General features: G+C 37.7%; 1 protein-coding gene across 1 annotated transcript in view; it reads right to left on the reverse strand.

The window, feature by feature from the left end:
- Window positions 1-2,863: 2,863 nt before the first annotated feature.
- Window positions 2,864-13,344, reverse strand: part of ACOX3 (acyl-CoA oxidase 3, pristanoyl) — a 31,587-nt gene continuing 21,106 nt past the window's right edge. The window contains exons 12-17 of the mRNA XM_010145328.1: window positions 12,626-12,739; window positions 10,827-10,942; window positions 8,026-8,200; window positions 7,510-7,577; window positions 6,728-6,814; window positions 2,864-3,171 (exon numbers count right to left, since the gene is read on the reverse strand). Coding sequence (XP_010143630.1) covers window positions 3,052-3,171; window positions 6,728-6,814; window positions 7,510-7,577; window positions 8,026-8,200; window positions 10,827-10,942; window positions 12,626-12,739 — 680 coding nt within the window. The 3' untranslated portion in view covers window positions 2,864-3,051. The remainder of the gene's footprint in view (window positions 3,172-6,727; window positions 6,815-7,509; window positions 7,578-8,025; window positions 8,201-10,826; window positions 10,943-12,625; window positions 12,740-13,344) is intronic.

The following is a 13,344-nucleotide window of genomic DNA, read 5'->3' on the forward strand; positions in this document are numbered from 1 at the left end:
GCCAGTTTGTACAGTCCTTATCACGGAGGGACTCAGCTGTTAGCAGGGGGTTTGGATGTTGAGTAAGTAGTCACAATAAACGAGATTAGCAGGACCAGCTTAGGAATATATTTCTACAGAGGCGTCTGTTAATCCTGTCATGTGCTTGGTGGGTATCTTTGGGGACCACTGGGTCTTCAGTTCCATTCTGCTCTGACACAGCTGATTTCTCAGGGTTTTGGGTTCGGGTTTTGTTTTGGTTTTTTTTTTTTGGATAAAAGCGGCTTGAGCTAGATGCCAAATGCCCAAATGCCTTTGTTTATTCTTCTGGGCTACAGAGGCCTCATAAATAGACATAGTTTATATGCAAGACTTATATACAGCTCTGTTTCCCAGCCGTGAGAAAGGAGGCAGGAAAAGACCAAATCACTTATGAGGAGCTCAGACGTGGTGGTGAAATTGTTCGCGTGTAAGACAGTGAAATAATGCTTCTGCAGTGAAATAATTGTACAGAATGTGGAGTAATAGATATCGGGCATAATGTGCTCTGCCTAACTCCTTCAGCTCTGCACAAATGCAAGGAGGAGACTCTTGCTGGGTTCCCCACTGATACAGAAAATGGATGAAGATATTGTGAGTCTCCGCGATTCTGTAACATCTAATGATAGGTATTTAGCCATATTGATCTGGGATGATACCACCTATTGGACATTATTAAAAGAGGCAAAACAGTTCAAAGAAAACAAATACTTAATACTGGGGTTTTCTTCAGCACTGAAGGCTGAACTTTGGACCGTTTCCTACAGTTCCATAGCTAGACAAAGAGCTTCTATTGGGACATCCTGAATTACAGTACCTCTTTAGACAAGAAGATAGAGGCAGAAAAAACAGGCAACACTGACTAGCTCTGGCAAAGAAAATAAAAGTTCAGAAAAAAAATTACGGGTAAGGTTTAACAAGCGAGTTTTTCCATTTTTCCAACGGGACTGTAAAAAAACTGGGCATTTTGGGGTTTTTGTTTGTTTTGCTTGTTTTTTTTTCCTAAAGTGCATTGAGGGTGATCATCTTTAAATTACTTTGAACTTGTGGTGGTAAAATTATTAAGATTAAGAAGTCTAGTTAAGAAGTTATTTGTACTAAAAGAACATTCCTTTGGATTAAAAGCTAATGGTCTGTGATTGTTTCCAACTTGCCACTTCTGAGCTGAGGTAACACAGAGTGTGTCACTAATATATACTCCACTGAGAGCCATCTCTTCATACTGTCGTGTTATTTACTGTTTGACTCCTAAGCATTGTGGCAGTTAGCAAGCTGCCTAAGGAGTCCATGCCTCCAGGGATGGACACCTGGCCCTGTTAACATTGAAATGATTGTTGTTCCCCACCTCTTTCTTTTTCCTGAACAAGTATATCATCGGTTGCGTCTCTGCAATCAGTTGACTGAGCACAGAGGAGCAGAGGGGTAGATGCTGTCCGCATGTTCTCTCACTACTATTAGAGTTAATAAAGCTTCTGTCTGGCCTGTTCTAAATTGTACTACCATTATTACACACTTGGGAGTCCTCAGATTCTCCAACAAACTGCTCTTAAAAGCACAAACAAAAACTTTAAACTGTCTCTTTAGTAAATAAACGTACCTTGAGGTACTCTGAGAAATCTTTTTAACACTGGCCTTTCAATACATTCTCCATCCATGAAATGTTTCCTGAACTTTGTCACATTTAGACAGAACCAAAGCCTCTACAAACTACTTGGTCACATTGTGGCAGCCTGTGGAGACTTACAGACTTTCATATATTGACACTGCCACCACAAAAGATACTATAAAACCCCACAAGAACAAGGGACTGATTCTCCTCAAGTACGTGGGTACTGACTTTGCCCAATATACTTCACTTACTAGCCCAAATCATAATTCATCCTTGATATAAAGAAATAATAAATGGCATAAATAACACTCAATTTTTTAACTTATAAAATAAACTCTTTGGCTCGATAGGATTGCTCACAGCAGTAAGGCAACAGGAATTAGGTTTTCGCAGTATTTCAGTTCATAGATACAATAAAGGAAAAAATGAATTTCACAGCATACCTAAACCACAAAATGTTCTGAATTTTCAAAGCTTTATTACTGTCTTTTCCATTTGTGAATAAAATTATTTGATAGTATATTATAGTTAATACAGCCAAAAGAGAAATATCCTAATATGTTCAATAGTGCCTACCACTGTCATATGTTTTTATAAGACCATATTTATAATAATTCATTTCAGTATATTCTGACCTAAAACACAGATGCTGTTTCTATGTGTATCAAGGTATCCCAGGCTTGATACTGGTTTTGCAGTATTGAAAATGTTATAACCAACCCAGAACGTACATAAGACTCAGAAGTTTGCATTACCTTATTTTTTAGAAAAAAAGATGTATAAACAAGTTGTTTTCAATTAATTTTACCTACAGAATTATATACAACTTAAAGACATATTATCTAACATCCCAATCTTCTCCTGCATTGAAAGAGCAATCAAGTAGTTTAACACAGAGGCATGTGAAGTAAATTAGAATAGCTTCACAGACATCAAAGGGGCTGTTGGAAATGATTCCCACCCTTTAATACAGGTTTATCACTGTTGGTGGTCTTGATGTCTTTTTCCATTTTGTAATTTTCCTTCAAATTCTCTTTTATTTTGCTTTTGTTAGTTTATTCATAATGCCTGGTGGGAAATGGTTTTTAATTATTTAACTTCTGCAATGTGACAGTAAAGTCAGGAGACAGATTGAACGTTTCTGTTACAGAAGCTGCGAAGCAGTGATCATAACGAATCTTCTTTTCTTTACCTGCTTGAATAGATACGAATAGTGTGCAGACGTGTTGCTCTTGCTCTTGTCATTATTATGTTAACAGTCCCTCAGACCAAGTTGGACATGATTTCAATGCTTTTTTAAACTTGCAACTTCTCTATGAAAATCTCTTCCATTTTCAGTGTTTGATACATGGTCTCATATCTTCCTGATGGCTGAAATATGGTATCCATCTCATGCCCATCCAGCCTCTGAGGAGTTGTTTGGTTTACAGCCTTGACCTCAGCCTGCCTCTAACAGGTTTATTAACACACAATTCAGCCCACCATGAAGGTCTGTTCAGAGCTTTGCTGCCTTGAAGGACCTCTGCCCACATATTTTTATATAACTGCAAAAGAATAATAAAAAAGGATTAATTCCTACAGAAAATAAAATTCAGAAAACTTCTGCAAGATAAATTATCTAACTTATTGGCTGAAATGAGATTGTGATTGGATTTCTAGGTGAAAAAATGTTAATAATTATGTGCAGGCAAGAATAAACACAAAGATGATGAACAAAATTTCAAAGAACTGTAAACATCAGATATCTGCGTAAATCATTCAGACCATCCTTGACATAGCAGCAGGAAATTAGTATCCTTTGTAATGTCTTGTTTTCAAGTTGACATGAGCTGTATTATCAAATATTTGAAATCCGGATACAAGGTTATATTAAGCTAATCTTTGTTCCATCCGAATCTGAAGACTTTGTCTGAAAGCACTCGTGCATGTCTGGTTTTACCCTTATTTCAACACATTTCTGGAAAGTGACATAACTTCTCTCCCAGATGTGAAATGTTCAATTTGAGCATAAGAAATTCCTCTCTCATAAGGAGATTGTTAATTCACCATTTTCATCAATTTGCAAAGAAGTACACAGGAAGTAAATTCTGCAAAAGTATAATTTTAGCAATATTTGCCAGTTCATAATTAACTGAAGCTTAAAACTTAAAATAACGCTATAGAAAGACGAGGAAAGGAAGGTCATATTTTCAGCAGTAAATGAGAGTGCAGTATAACATTAAGGTAGTATAAAAGCAGTCAGTGATGTGACGTGAAAAGACTTTTTTCCACATCAAAAGATGTCTGGCACTATATATTTCTGATTATTTAAATAAATACAGAAATATAATATATTTAATATTGAATATATTTTTACCTTGATTACATGGGTTAGTGTTAACTATTTATTCCGTTCTAAATTTGATTTAATATTGTCTAACAAATTTTAACTAATGTTGAAATAACTGTGCTGACAACTTTGCATACTTAGGCTGAGCTTGTCAAAGCTGCTACGGGGAAATGATGTCCACACAATCGAAGTTTCTTTTAAAGAGAATCTGAATTCTTATTTAGTTCTTAAAGCTGCCCATAACCAATTTGGAACCTTTTCTTCAGTTCAAATCATGATCGCTGGCTTGTAGTGTAAGGCACTCCACTACAGCACAACAGTTTTATCCTGAATTAAATTAATTTTCCTGTTACACTTGGATAAACTCTTCTTTACCATGCTCTAATTTTAACTAAAATATTTACATTGGTTTTTAGAACTTGCAAAGATAGCAATGAATAGAGAATTAAATATAGACATCCAGGAGACAAGGAGCTTTATTAAGCGTTTTCTTTGAGTGAGGAATTGGCAGCCTTTTTCAAATTTCAGTTGAAAATATTTACACAAGTTGAAAACCACAGACCTAAGAGGAAGCTCAGAAAAGCTTCCTGAATTCTGAAGAGCATGGATTGGATATTACTGCTTGAAATTCTTTTTCACTATGACTCAATGAATTTACAAAACCCATTCAAAATATCTTGTACATGAGGACATCAGTAGTGTTGAAAGTCCTACCTGCATGTCTCACATATTATATTCCTAATATTGACCTCTAATATTAATAACCCTCTGTGGCTTCTGTGTTTGTGTGAGCTAAGAGCTGTCCAAATCCACTACATGCCAGCTCTGTCAGCTGCTGCTAAGAAATCTCCAGCTGGCTGCTAGAAAGGGAGCAGTATTCTAGGAACAGATGACTGTGTATGTGCACCATATTCCTGCCTATAGCATCTGCTCACGCTTATGTTAGGGACAGAACAATGGGTGAAATGGGCTTTTGGCCAATACAGACACTCAACACTCTTACAGATAATGTTCCTTCTCTTACAGTTACCTTTGGAGCTTCCCTCCTATGACCTCTTTCACTAATTTAATCCTCAAAAATCTACAGAAACGGAAGCAAGGTTTCCAGTGATGACTATAGTCCTCTTGTTGAGATGGCTGGCTATGTAGCACTAGCCTTTCCTTCTGCATTTGTAGAGACTGTGTTACCAAAGTAATCATTCTGTTAGGTCATCACCTGGTTAGAAACATCTGGGCTGCCTTCTGTATGGCTTGATCACCATTGGAATGATAGACAATTTCAGATATGAAGACACAGAGAATATTGAAAAACATTGAGTAAACTTTACTCAGCAATCCTGTCAAACTTCCTGACAGTCTCCCAAGGCTCTAGTGATTCTCTACACGGTCTAAACCAAACTAACATACTGTGACATGAGTGTCCACATAATAGTTATGCCACAGCTCGGTCCTGCTGAGTAGGGTTGGCCAGCAAGCAAGAATTTGGGTTTGCTGCAACTTTGGAATGAAACACAGCTCTTGAAATATGTCAAGGGGGAAAAAAAATGCAGAGAAGGACCATGACTTAGTATAGCCAAACCCGTGATGCACCCACATCCTGAATCATGCTTAAAGGTCTGGTTATGACACCTCAGAAAGGGTATGGCAGAACCAGGAAAGATACCGAGAAGGAGAACAAGGCCTGTCAGAGGAACAAAAAGGCCCTCATAGACAGTAAGTGTATACAGACTGGGCCTAGGAAGTATTTTTTCACAACACTCTTAATTAATTTATGGAAATTATGGTGTCATGGAAGTCAAAAGGCATCTGAATTTGGAAATGGATGGGAAAAGTGAATGGAAGATAGATACATCCAAGGCTATTAAACAGAATGATACAAACACAGCCTACGGCATGAGACAGCTCTTAAAACCCCAGCTGCCAACATTTGTGACTTCATCTGTTTTACGCAGCGTTCTCCTTGGCCACTGTCAGTTACTGAGTATTCTGTGAACTGGATCCAGCATGGCCATTCTTAAGCTCTTGATTCAACTCCTGCTTTGTGTAATTTAGACTATACAAAACCTCCATCTCTCTCAGCCTTTACAAGGATGGATCGTATACTCATTAAAGCAAGGAGAGTTGCTAACTGAACAGCACTCTTCAAGTCTGTGTTACCCTTGGGTAATGCTGTACCTTGGACTGGTTAGTGCAAGATACTCTGTCATATCCTAGAATTCCCACTGGATAAACAGAATTCTCAAAGCACTGTGCAATTTCTGATAGAATTTTTAACAGGAACGAGTTTTAAAATTTCCTTTCCCTTATTAAAAAAAAGATTTTATGAAGAATTAAATAAAATAAATGATTTCTACACGGTTTATATGCACGTCACACAGACTGGGGGTACTGTGAATACCAATAAAGGCAGCAAAAGTCCTAGGCAGAAAAGAAATACACCTTACTACCTCTCCAAGGTACTAAGCTATATACTAAAGATATGTTACTCCTTAAGGAATCTTCGGATATGGTATAATTTATTTTATTCAGCAGCACAGATGCCCACAAGAGCAAACTAGGGCAATATTGTATGAGTTTCCTGTTGAAGCCTATCTCCAGCAAATACAAAATGTCATTTTCTGCTGACATCAATGTAACTCTGGTACTTTCCACTGAAAAAGGCTCTTCCTTTCCTTTTGCAGCTGTGAAGTGTCTTGAATATGTTATGGCTATTTACAGGCAATACCCTTCTTAATGGTTAAACTTACAAATTTTAGGAGGAGTTTTCTTACCTCTCCGCTTGCTTTACCAATGGGAGAGTTGAGAATGAAGTCAGGAGGAGCAAAGACATCAATTAAGGCAACTGCATCATCTTTCAACTGTTTAAAAACAAAAGACATACGTTTGGTGACTTCTGTAGTTGTCTATGGCTACCTGTGAACTACAGAGTAGCATAAAGATCACTTTCATAAAGTACCAGCTATTGGTAACTTAGAGAAATCCACAACAAGAAGTCTAGACTTATTTTGCTTTTCTTCACCCCAGGGTAATTGCCAAAGAGACTGTATTTTTAATATTTTCCTCCCTTGCTTATGGGTTTTAAACCACATTTTAACCAAGACGGTACTGTTTACACACACAAACCCCCACCTATTTCTGAACTTTAAAAACATAAACTCCAGAGTTTTCTTTGAAATTTTGGTTACCTGTGCAGTATAAAATCCAGTTTGAACAGCTTTTGTGTTGAGAAAAAAAAGTAATGAGCTAACACAATAATGAAATAAATAGAACTGGACTGCAGTATTTCACTGAGTTTTTAACGAAGACTGCAAGCCCACAACTGATAGAGTGTTATTTTGTAAGATATACTGCTTTTCATTTTTTGGAAAATAAAACAGGACTAGCTAGATCCAGGGTCAATGAGTTACTAAACTTTACAGAAAGTTATTCAGAAACTATTAATGTAATACTCTGCTAATTTACCCCCTGAAGCACAGAATAACTGATATATCTCTTTTTTATATTTGTGTACAAGATTATTATTTAATCACACCAAACAATACTGAAGGCTTACCCTGTAGCAGAGCTCCAGAATAGCATTCTGAATAAATCTACCAGCTTGTTCACCTGACGCATAGCCACCTGCAAACACATTCACAAAGAAGCTTACACCAGTTAATATTACACTGATACATTCCTTTTACAAAAGAGTTTATCAGTTCAGTATTCAAGAGACTCCTGTGTAATTGGACTGGCTGTCCTTCATTAATGAGTTGACTGCAAAACCTTTCATCTACGACATTTGGAACCTTCTGTATCAACATGCTACACTATAGCATCTTGCTGCCTATCCATCCTCCCCTCCAAGAACCAGACCACAGCTAAACTTCTGAGACCTCCAGACAGTCTTTTGGGTTAATTTGTCGCTCCAGTTTCCTGTTTCTGAAAAATTCGTCCAGGATGATCGTTTTATATTACAGAGGCAGTAATAAAATGCCCTAATCTAAATCCTAATTAGGATTCCCTCCCCCTGTCAAGTTAACACTGTTACAAAGAACTACAAACAGTACATTCCAGGAGCTGATCTCACCTTGGTAGAGCACAGCCAGATGTTTACTTAAACACCAGAGTCCATACAAAGCACTGAGATTCTTAAGCACTGGCTGCAGTGTAGATGGTATGTTGGGATCATGAGTGTAGTCATGATATCTTTGTAAAACTGTTTGTTCAATAAAAGCAATGGCTAATGATCGACAGTAGTACACCTTAGGAAACAGAAAAGAAGGACACTGAGCAGCAAAACAGAAGGAACCGATCGTCAGAGCGTGCAAAATGGCATTGTTGTGGTGAAGTCTGTGGAGTTGTGTTGATTTAGATCTGCCGATCTAGCCTGAAATTAAAGGAAGTCTAAAAAGAGAGTCTAGGAGAAAACTCTGCAATATCTTTGCAAAGGTTACTCATGAGATACCTCATGAACTGCCTCTTAGAAATAAGATCCCAATTTCCCACAATGTTACCAATTAAGGGAGTGCAGATTCTATGCCCATTACCAGTGTAGTCTGCCAGTGGCACCCAGACTGTACGGGATCAAATAGTTACATCAGGGAGAAGACCACACAAAATCAGGTTTGCTGACTTCAGGATCATTAATAAACCCAGATAACTCTAAGAAGACAAATGTAGGTTTACATTTATTTAATATTATGTAGAGTTTTATAAAGAGGATAAAATCTGCAAAGTGGTGCAGTAACCTGTTGAAAACTTATCACAGCCCCTTCAAATAATAAAAAATCTGATCACACTGGCATGAGTGTATTGTTTATAGATTGCAATAGATTGCAGTATGTTTTGAAAGAACTATTCAACTAATCCTTGCCAACTATCTGATCAAAAAGGCAAGTCACCTGTTAATGTTCATATGAAGTATAAAACCTGAAGTGATTGTACTCATGTCTACTTTTATATACTTCACCTTTGCTGTATTATGGTATTTGTCCTACCATGACATAGGCTGCTGACTGAAAGCATTCCAGTTGGTGAACAGAGGGGAATATGAAGCCATTGCTGTTGTGGCTGCTTTGTTGCAATGCTGTAAACTGGTGTTTGTTTTTAGCTCACTTGTTCAAGCTTGTTGTTTTTTTTTTTTTCATTTAGAACTAGTTGATTAGTTGTTTTTTTTTTTAATACTTGCATCATCCTTGCATTTAAATCCACTGTGGCATTTTAAAAAGGCATATTGTAAAGACTACTGTTTTGCTCTTTATAGCTGTTCAGTGGCATAACTACATCCAAGCCCAGATAGAGGGACGAGCTGCAAAATACATATCCATTCTCTGCAGGTATAGGGAGGACTTTCCCCTTACTAGACAGACTTTTCTGAGCTATGTCAATTCCCTAGTCAGAACACAGTCAGTCTTAATGCTGCAAATGAAGCATTAAGAATCAGATCCCTATTGTTCTCCCCTATAATTCTATTTCCGTATTTACCTTTGCTTGCATGTCTGTATTGTTTCTATCAAGCTACCCCCAAACAAAAAAACTAGGGACAGGCCAGGAATCTCTTCCAGATCTCCCACAGCAAGAACTAACATTATATATTAGTCAGCCACTGGGCTGACAGAAAAGCACTTCTTCATGCCCAGAAAGTTTTAAATCAAATACGTACATGTCTTTATAGCACAGCTTGTAAATAATTTTCAGATGTTTTTGAGTCATGCCATTTAATATAAAAAATCCCACTGTCTTGAAGATGAATTGCAGGGAGAAAAGAAAATCTAAGGACCTAAGGTATATCAATGCCTATCTCAAAAGAAGTTGTGTGTCTAAATATCTTTATATTTTAGACATCTGAACACAAAAGAGAAGAGAACCTTCATACTTCTGAGCAAACCATTCTTTCTAACAGACTGACCCTGGCACCAGCCTCCCAAGAGCTGGCCAACTGACAGGCAATCCGACTTGAATTTCTGGCAATTCCCATTCTGAATCTGACCCTGAGGAGTTTCTCTAATAAGCTGCTTCTCAGGTAAAACTGGGAAAGATTTCCTGCACTCTACCAGTGGTTTGACACAGACCATCCCCTGTTGAAGCCAGGCTGGCTCTTTCTAGGTGCAGAGCTGAACATTCTTTCCTGATGGATTTTAATGAGCTTTGCAGATAAGGTAAATGACACTGGCCATCTTCAGGGACCAGATCTCTCTCCTCAGTGACAAATGACAAGCTTTATTTCCTTGGATGCGAGCCAGTTTTTCTCACAGAGGTAACAGAAGAATTTGAGGAGCTTGGGGGTATACACTGAAATTTGGAGTTAAGCCATTCCTAGCTGTTAGAACTCTCTGGTGAGCGAGTGGATCTGCTATATGTAGATTGTCAATGTTTCCTTTTCAGGTTCCAATGCTGTCAGTCTGGTATCTTTCATGAGTACTTTGCACTATAGAAATTAAAGATGGAAAAGACCTATTAGGTCATCTAGTTTACCTACCTGCCAGAGCAAGATTCTTTCCTACAGTATGTATTTGGCCACAAGAGCAGATGGAGATGTAATAATCAGATGCTGCAGGAGATTTAATAGTAAGTAGCTTTAGTCTTCAGAAGTTCTGCTATCAAAATCACAGACACCACCCAGCACATGCCTGAAACTTTTCTGAAGGCAAAGATATCCTGGAAGGCTGCTGCTGATGGAAACTGTCCAGCTGCTATCATGTTCAATACAACACACATGGTTCAATACAATGCAATGCACATGGACAGGTATTACATTTTATTAGTCACTTGACTTGTTGCTCTATGCTTGAAGAAATTATACTTCATTACACAAGAAGATAAAAGTAGCAAGATCCAACAACTTTGGATGAAAATAAGTAAATAAAATGAGATCTGACTAAGCGTTACCTGACAGTTGTTTTTTGCTTCAAAATCACTTCGCCCAGACTGTTTCTCCTTGCTCAGCTTTATGTCACTTTCTCGGAGCAGGTAGCAAACCAGCCATTTATATGCTGCTAAAGGAACTTTGAAAAAGAGAAAACCACAATTCTTAACAATCACATTTATAATGCAAGAAGTCACATGCAGATTCTACTGCAATCTCAGTTTTTGTTACCCAAGACGAAAAGTGAGTGTTAGTTTATCAATCCATTAACATGACACTTTGCCCGTTACTGTAGATGCAATAAGGAACATCTGGGTAAGATAGTGAGACTGTGACTGTGCACTGAAGTCATACCATGCCTGACCATACACTGTCTCAAACTGCCCACACGCTAAAAGACAAGGTATATCCACAGCTCAATTTAGACTCCTGACTTGTTCAAATTCTTTTAGCTTGTTATTTTCTTCCCATTTAACACTTAGGTGTGCAAGGTAATCAGTCTCTTCTGAGAATACAAGAACACAAGACAGTGCATATTCTGTGGAAGCACGTACCATTGCAAAGGTGGCTGAATGTAATCCCATTTGAATGACCTGCTTTGTACATAAGAGTGTTATATTTTCAGAGCAGCCTGGAACTATTAAGCAAAAAAGTACTTCAGCATAAAGTCCTGGTATGAATCCCGCTTGCTTGCGACTTAGCTTAAGATTCATGTAGAATATTATTTAGGCAATTGTGAGTAATCACACGGTGCCTGTATTTAGGCACCTAAATTAACAGTCCAGTTTCTAACAGAATGGAACAATAAACAGATATTTTTAAAACTACAGTCTGGTTCAGTAGGTATTATGAGAGAGGATAGAACACGTGCTTTGGCATCGCTTTGTGCTCTGCTGGATTTCGCAAGTTGGAGACATACAAGAAGGAAGAAAGTGGTAGTTGTTCTGAACTAGTCTGTTTCTTATAAGCCTGTTTTGAAGTTATTCAGATTTTACCCCATAGCTATTATGATACTATCTCACTTGGTACTATACATTGCTATCTGAAGCTCAGCTTTTTTGCAATTATTTGAGCACTGAACTGGTTACAAAATTCTAGAAATCAGCTCGTTTGCCCTTATATGTTAAGACTGGAGTTTCTTCCCCCAGAATGTTTTGTTTCACAGATTGACTTTTGCTCAGTGCCCTGTCACTATCTCATTATCTGCTCATTTCTTTGGTAATTTTTGCCTCCAAGGGCCACGGGCTTAAAAAAGTGGGCTCACAGTCATAAAAAAGTGGAAATGGCGTCTAATGTCATACTCAATTTGATTATAGCAGAATAGGCCAGAAAAACTGCAGGGAATTTTCTTCTACCATTACTAATTTTTCTTTATGCAACCAAAAGCAACTGTCAAAAGCCAACACACGTAAAGCCTTTTCAACATGCTTCTAAATCACTTGTATGGTTTTCTATAGTAAGGTATTTTCATGATACAAGTTAGTGCCAATCAATGCCCCTTACAAGTTTCACTTGAAAACACCACCACAGTGGGGGAAAAAACCTAGATCACAAATGCTACTTTAGAGGAACAAAATTGGAAGAAAAGTATCTGATGTTATCCTCCATTCCAGAACTTGGGCTGGGGACAATAGGACATATTTTGAAATGCAAACTGTGTTCTTATTAAATTGAAATGCATATTAATACAAAGAAAATCACAAAATAGTAAAATGACCAATACTTGGTAAGTAGCAGAGGTTGAATCTCAAATCTATGGACCCTTTTCTCTGGAAAGGAGTTTTAAGGTTCTAGAATCAGTTTAACAACAGCAGAAGGCTACCTGAGGAGTCCATGCAATCTTCAACGCTAATAGCTGTGAATTTCCAGCCAAGGATATGATGGTAGTCTTGCAAAAAGTTTATTGTTCCAAAAGGGGACTCAAAAGGAGCTTTATCTGAAATAGCAAAGAAAATAAAAGTCATTGGTGAGAAAAGAAATCAGACTCTTTGGAACTAAAAGCCTATTACAAAGCCACACATTCACTTGATAGGCCAGATTCAATTAGGCTGTAATAGTTATTTTATTAGGGCCTAGTCCAGCCAAGCGAGGACTGGTGGACTAGTGCTGAAAAACCTGACATAAGATTCAACTCCTGTTGCTGAGTTTTCCAGTTCTGTACATTGCTGGTGAAACTCACTACTAGAAAACGGAAACAAAATCACTTATCTAGAAAACTACAAAATGTCCTGATGGATATTGCTGCCAAGTTAGGCGATATGAACTGTTTTAAGTACAATGGACACAGGGTACCCAGACTTACAATGACTTCGAGTAGTGCCATTGAATTAAACCGAACTTCTCAGGGAGTAAGACCCTACTTACCCCGATTAGGGATGGCAAAACATCTAGCTAAGTTCTGCAACACTTAGGAGAAAGAATATTTCTTGCAGCAATTATCTGTGTATTGTGTATCATATGATGGAGTCTGTAGCACATTATTTATGCTCTACAAAATGATTAAATGACTGTCAGTTGCTTTCAGTATGAAATTACCTCCTA

This window comes from Buceros rhinoceros, unplaced genomic scaffold (assembly GCF_000710305.1).
Source record: "Buceros rhinoceros silvestris isolate BGI_N320 unplaced genomic scaffold, ASM71030v1 scaffold8761, whole genome shotgun sequence".
In the NCBI taxonomy this organism is placed as follows: domain Eukaryota; kingdom Metazoa; phylum Chordata; class Aves; order Bucerotiformes; family Bucerotidae; genus Buceros; species Buceros rhinoceros.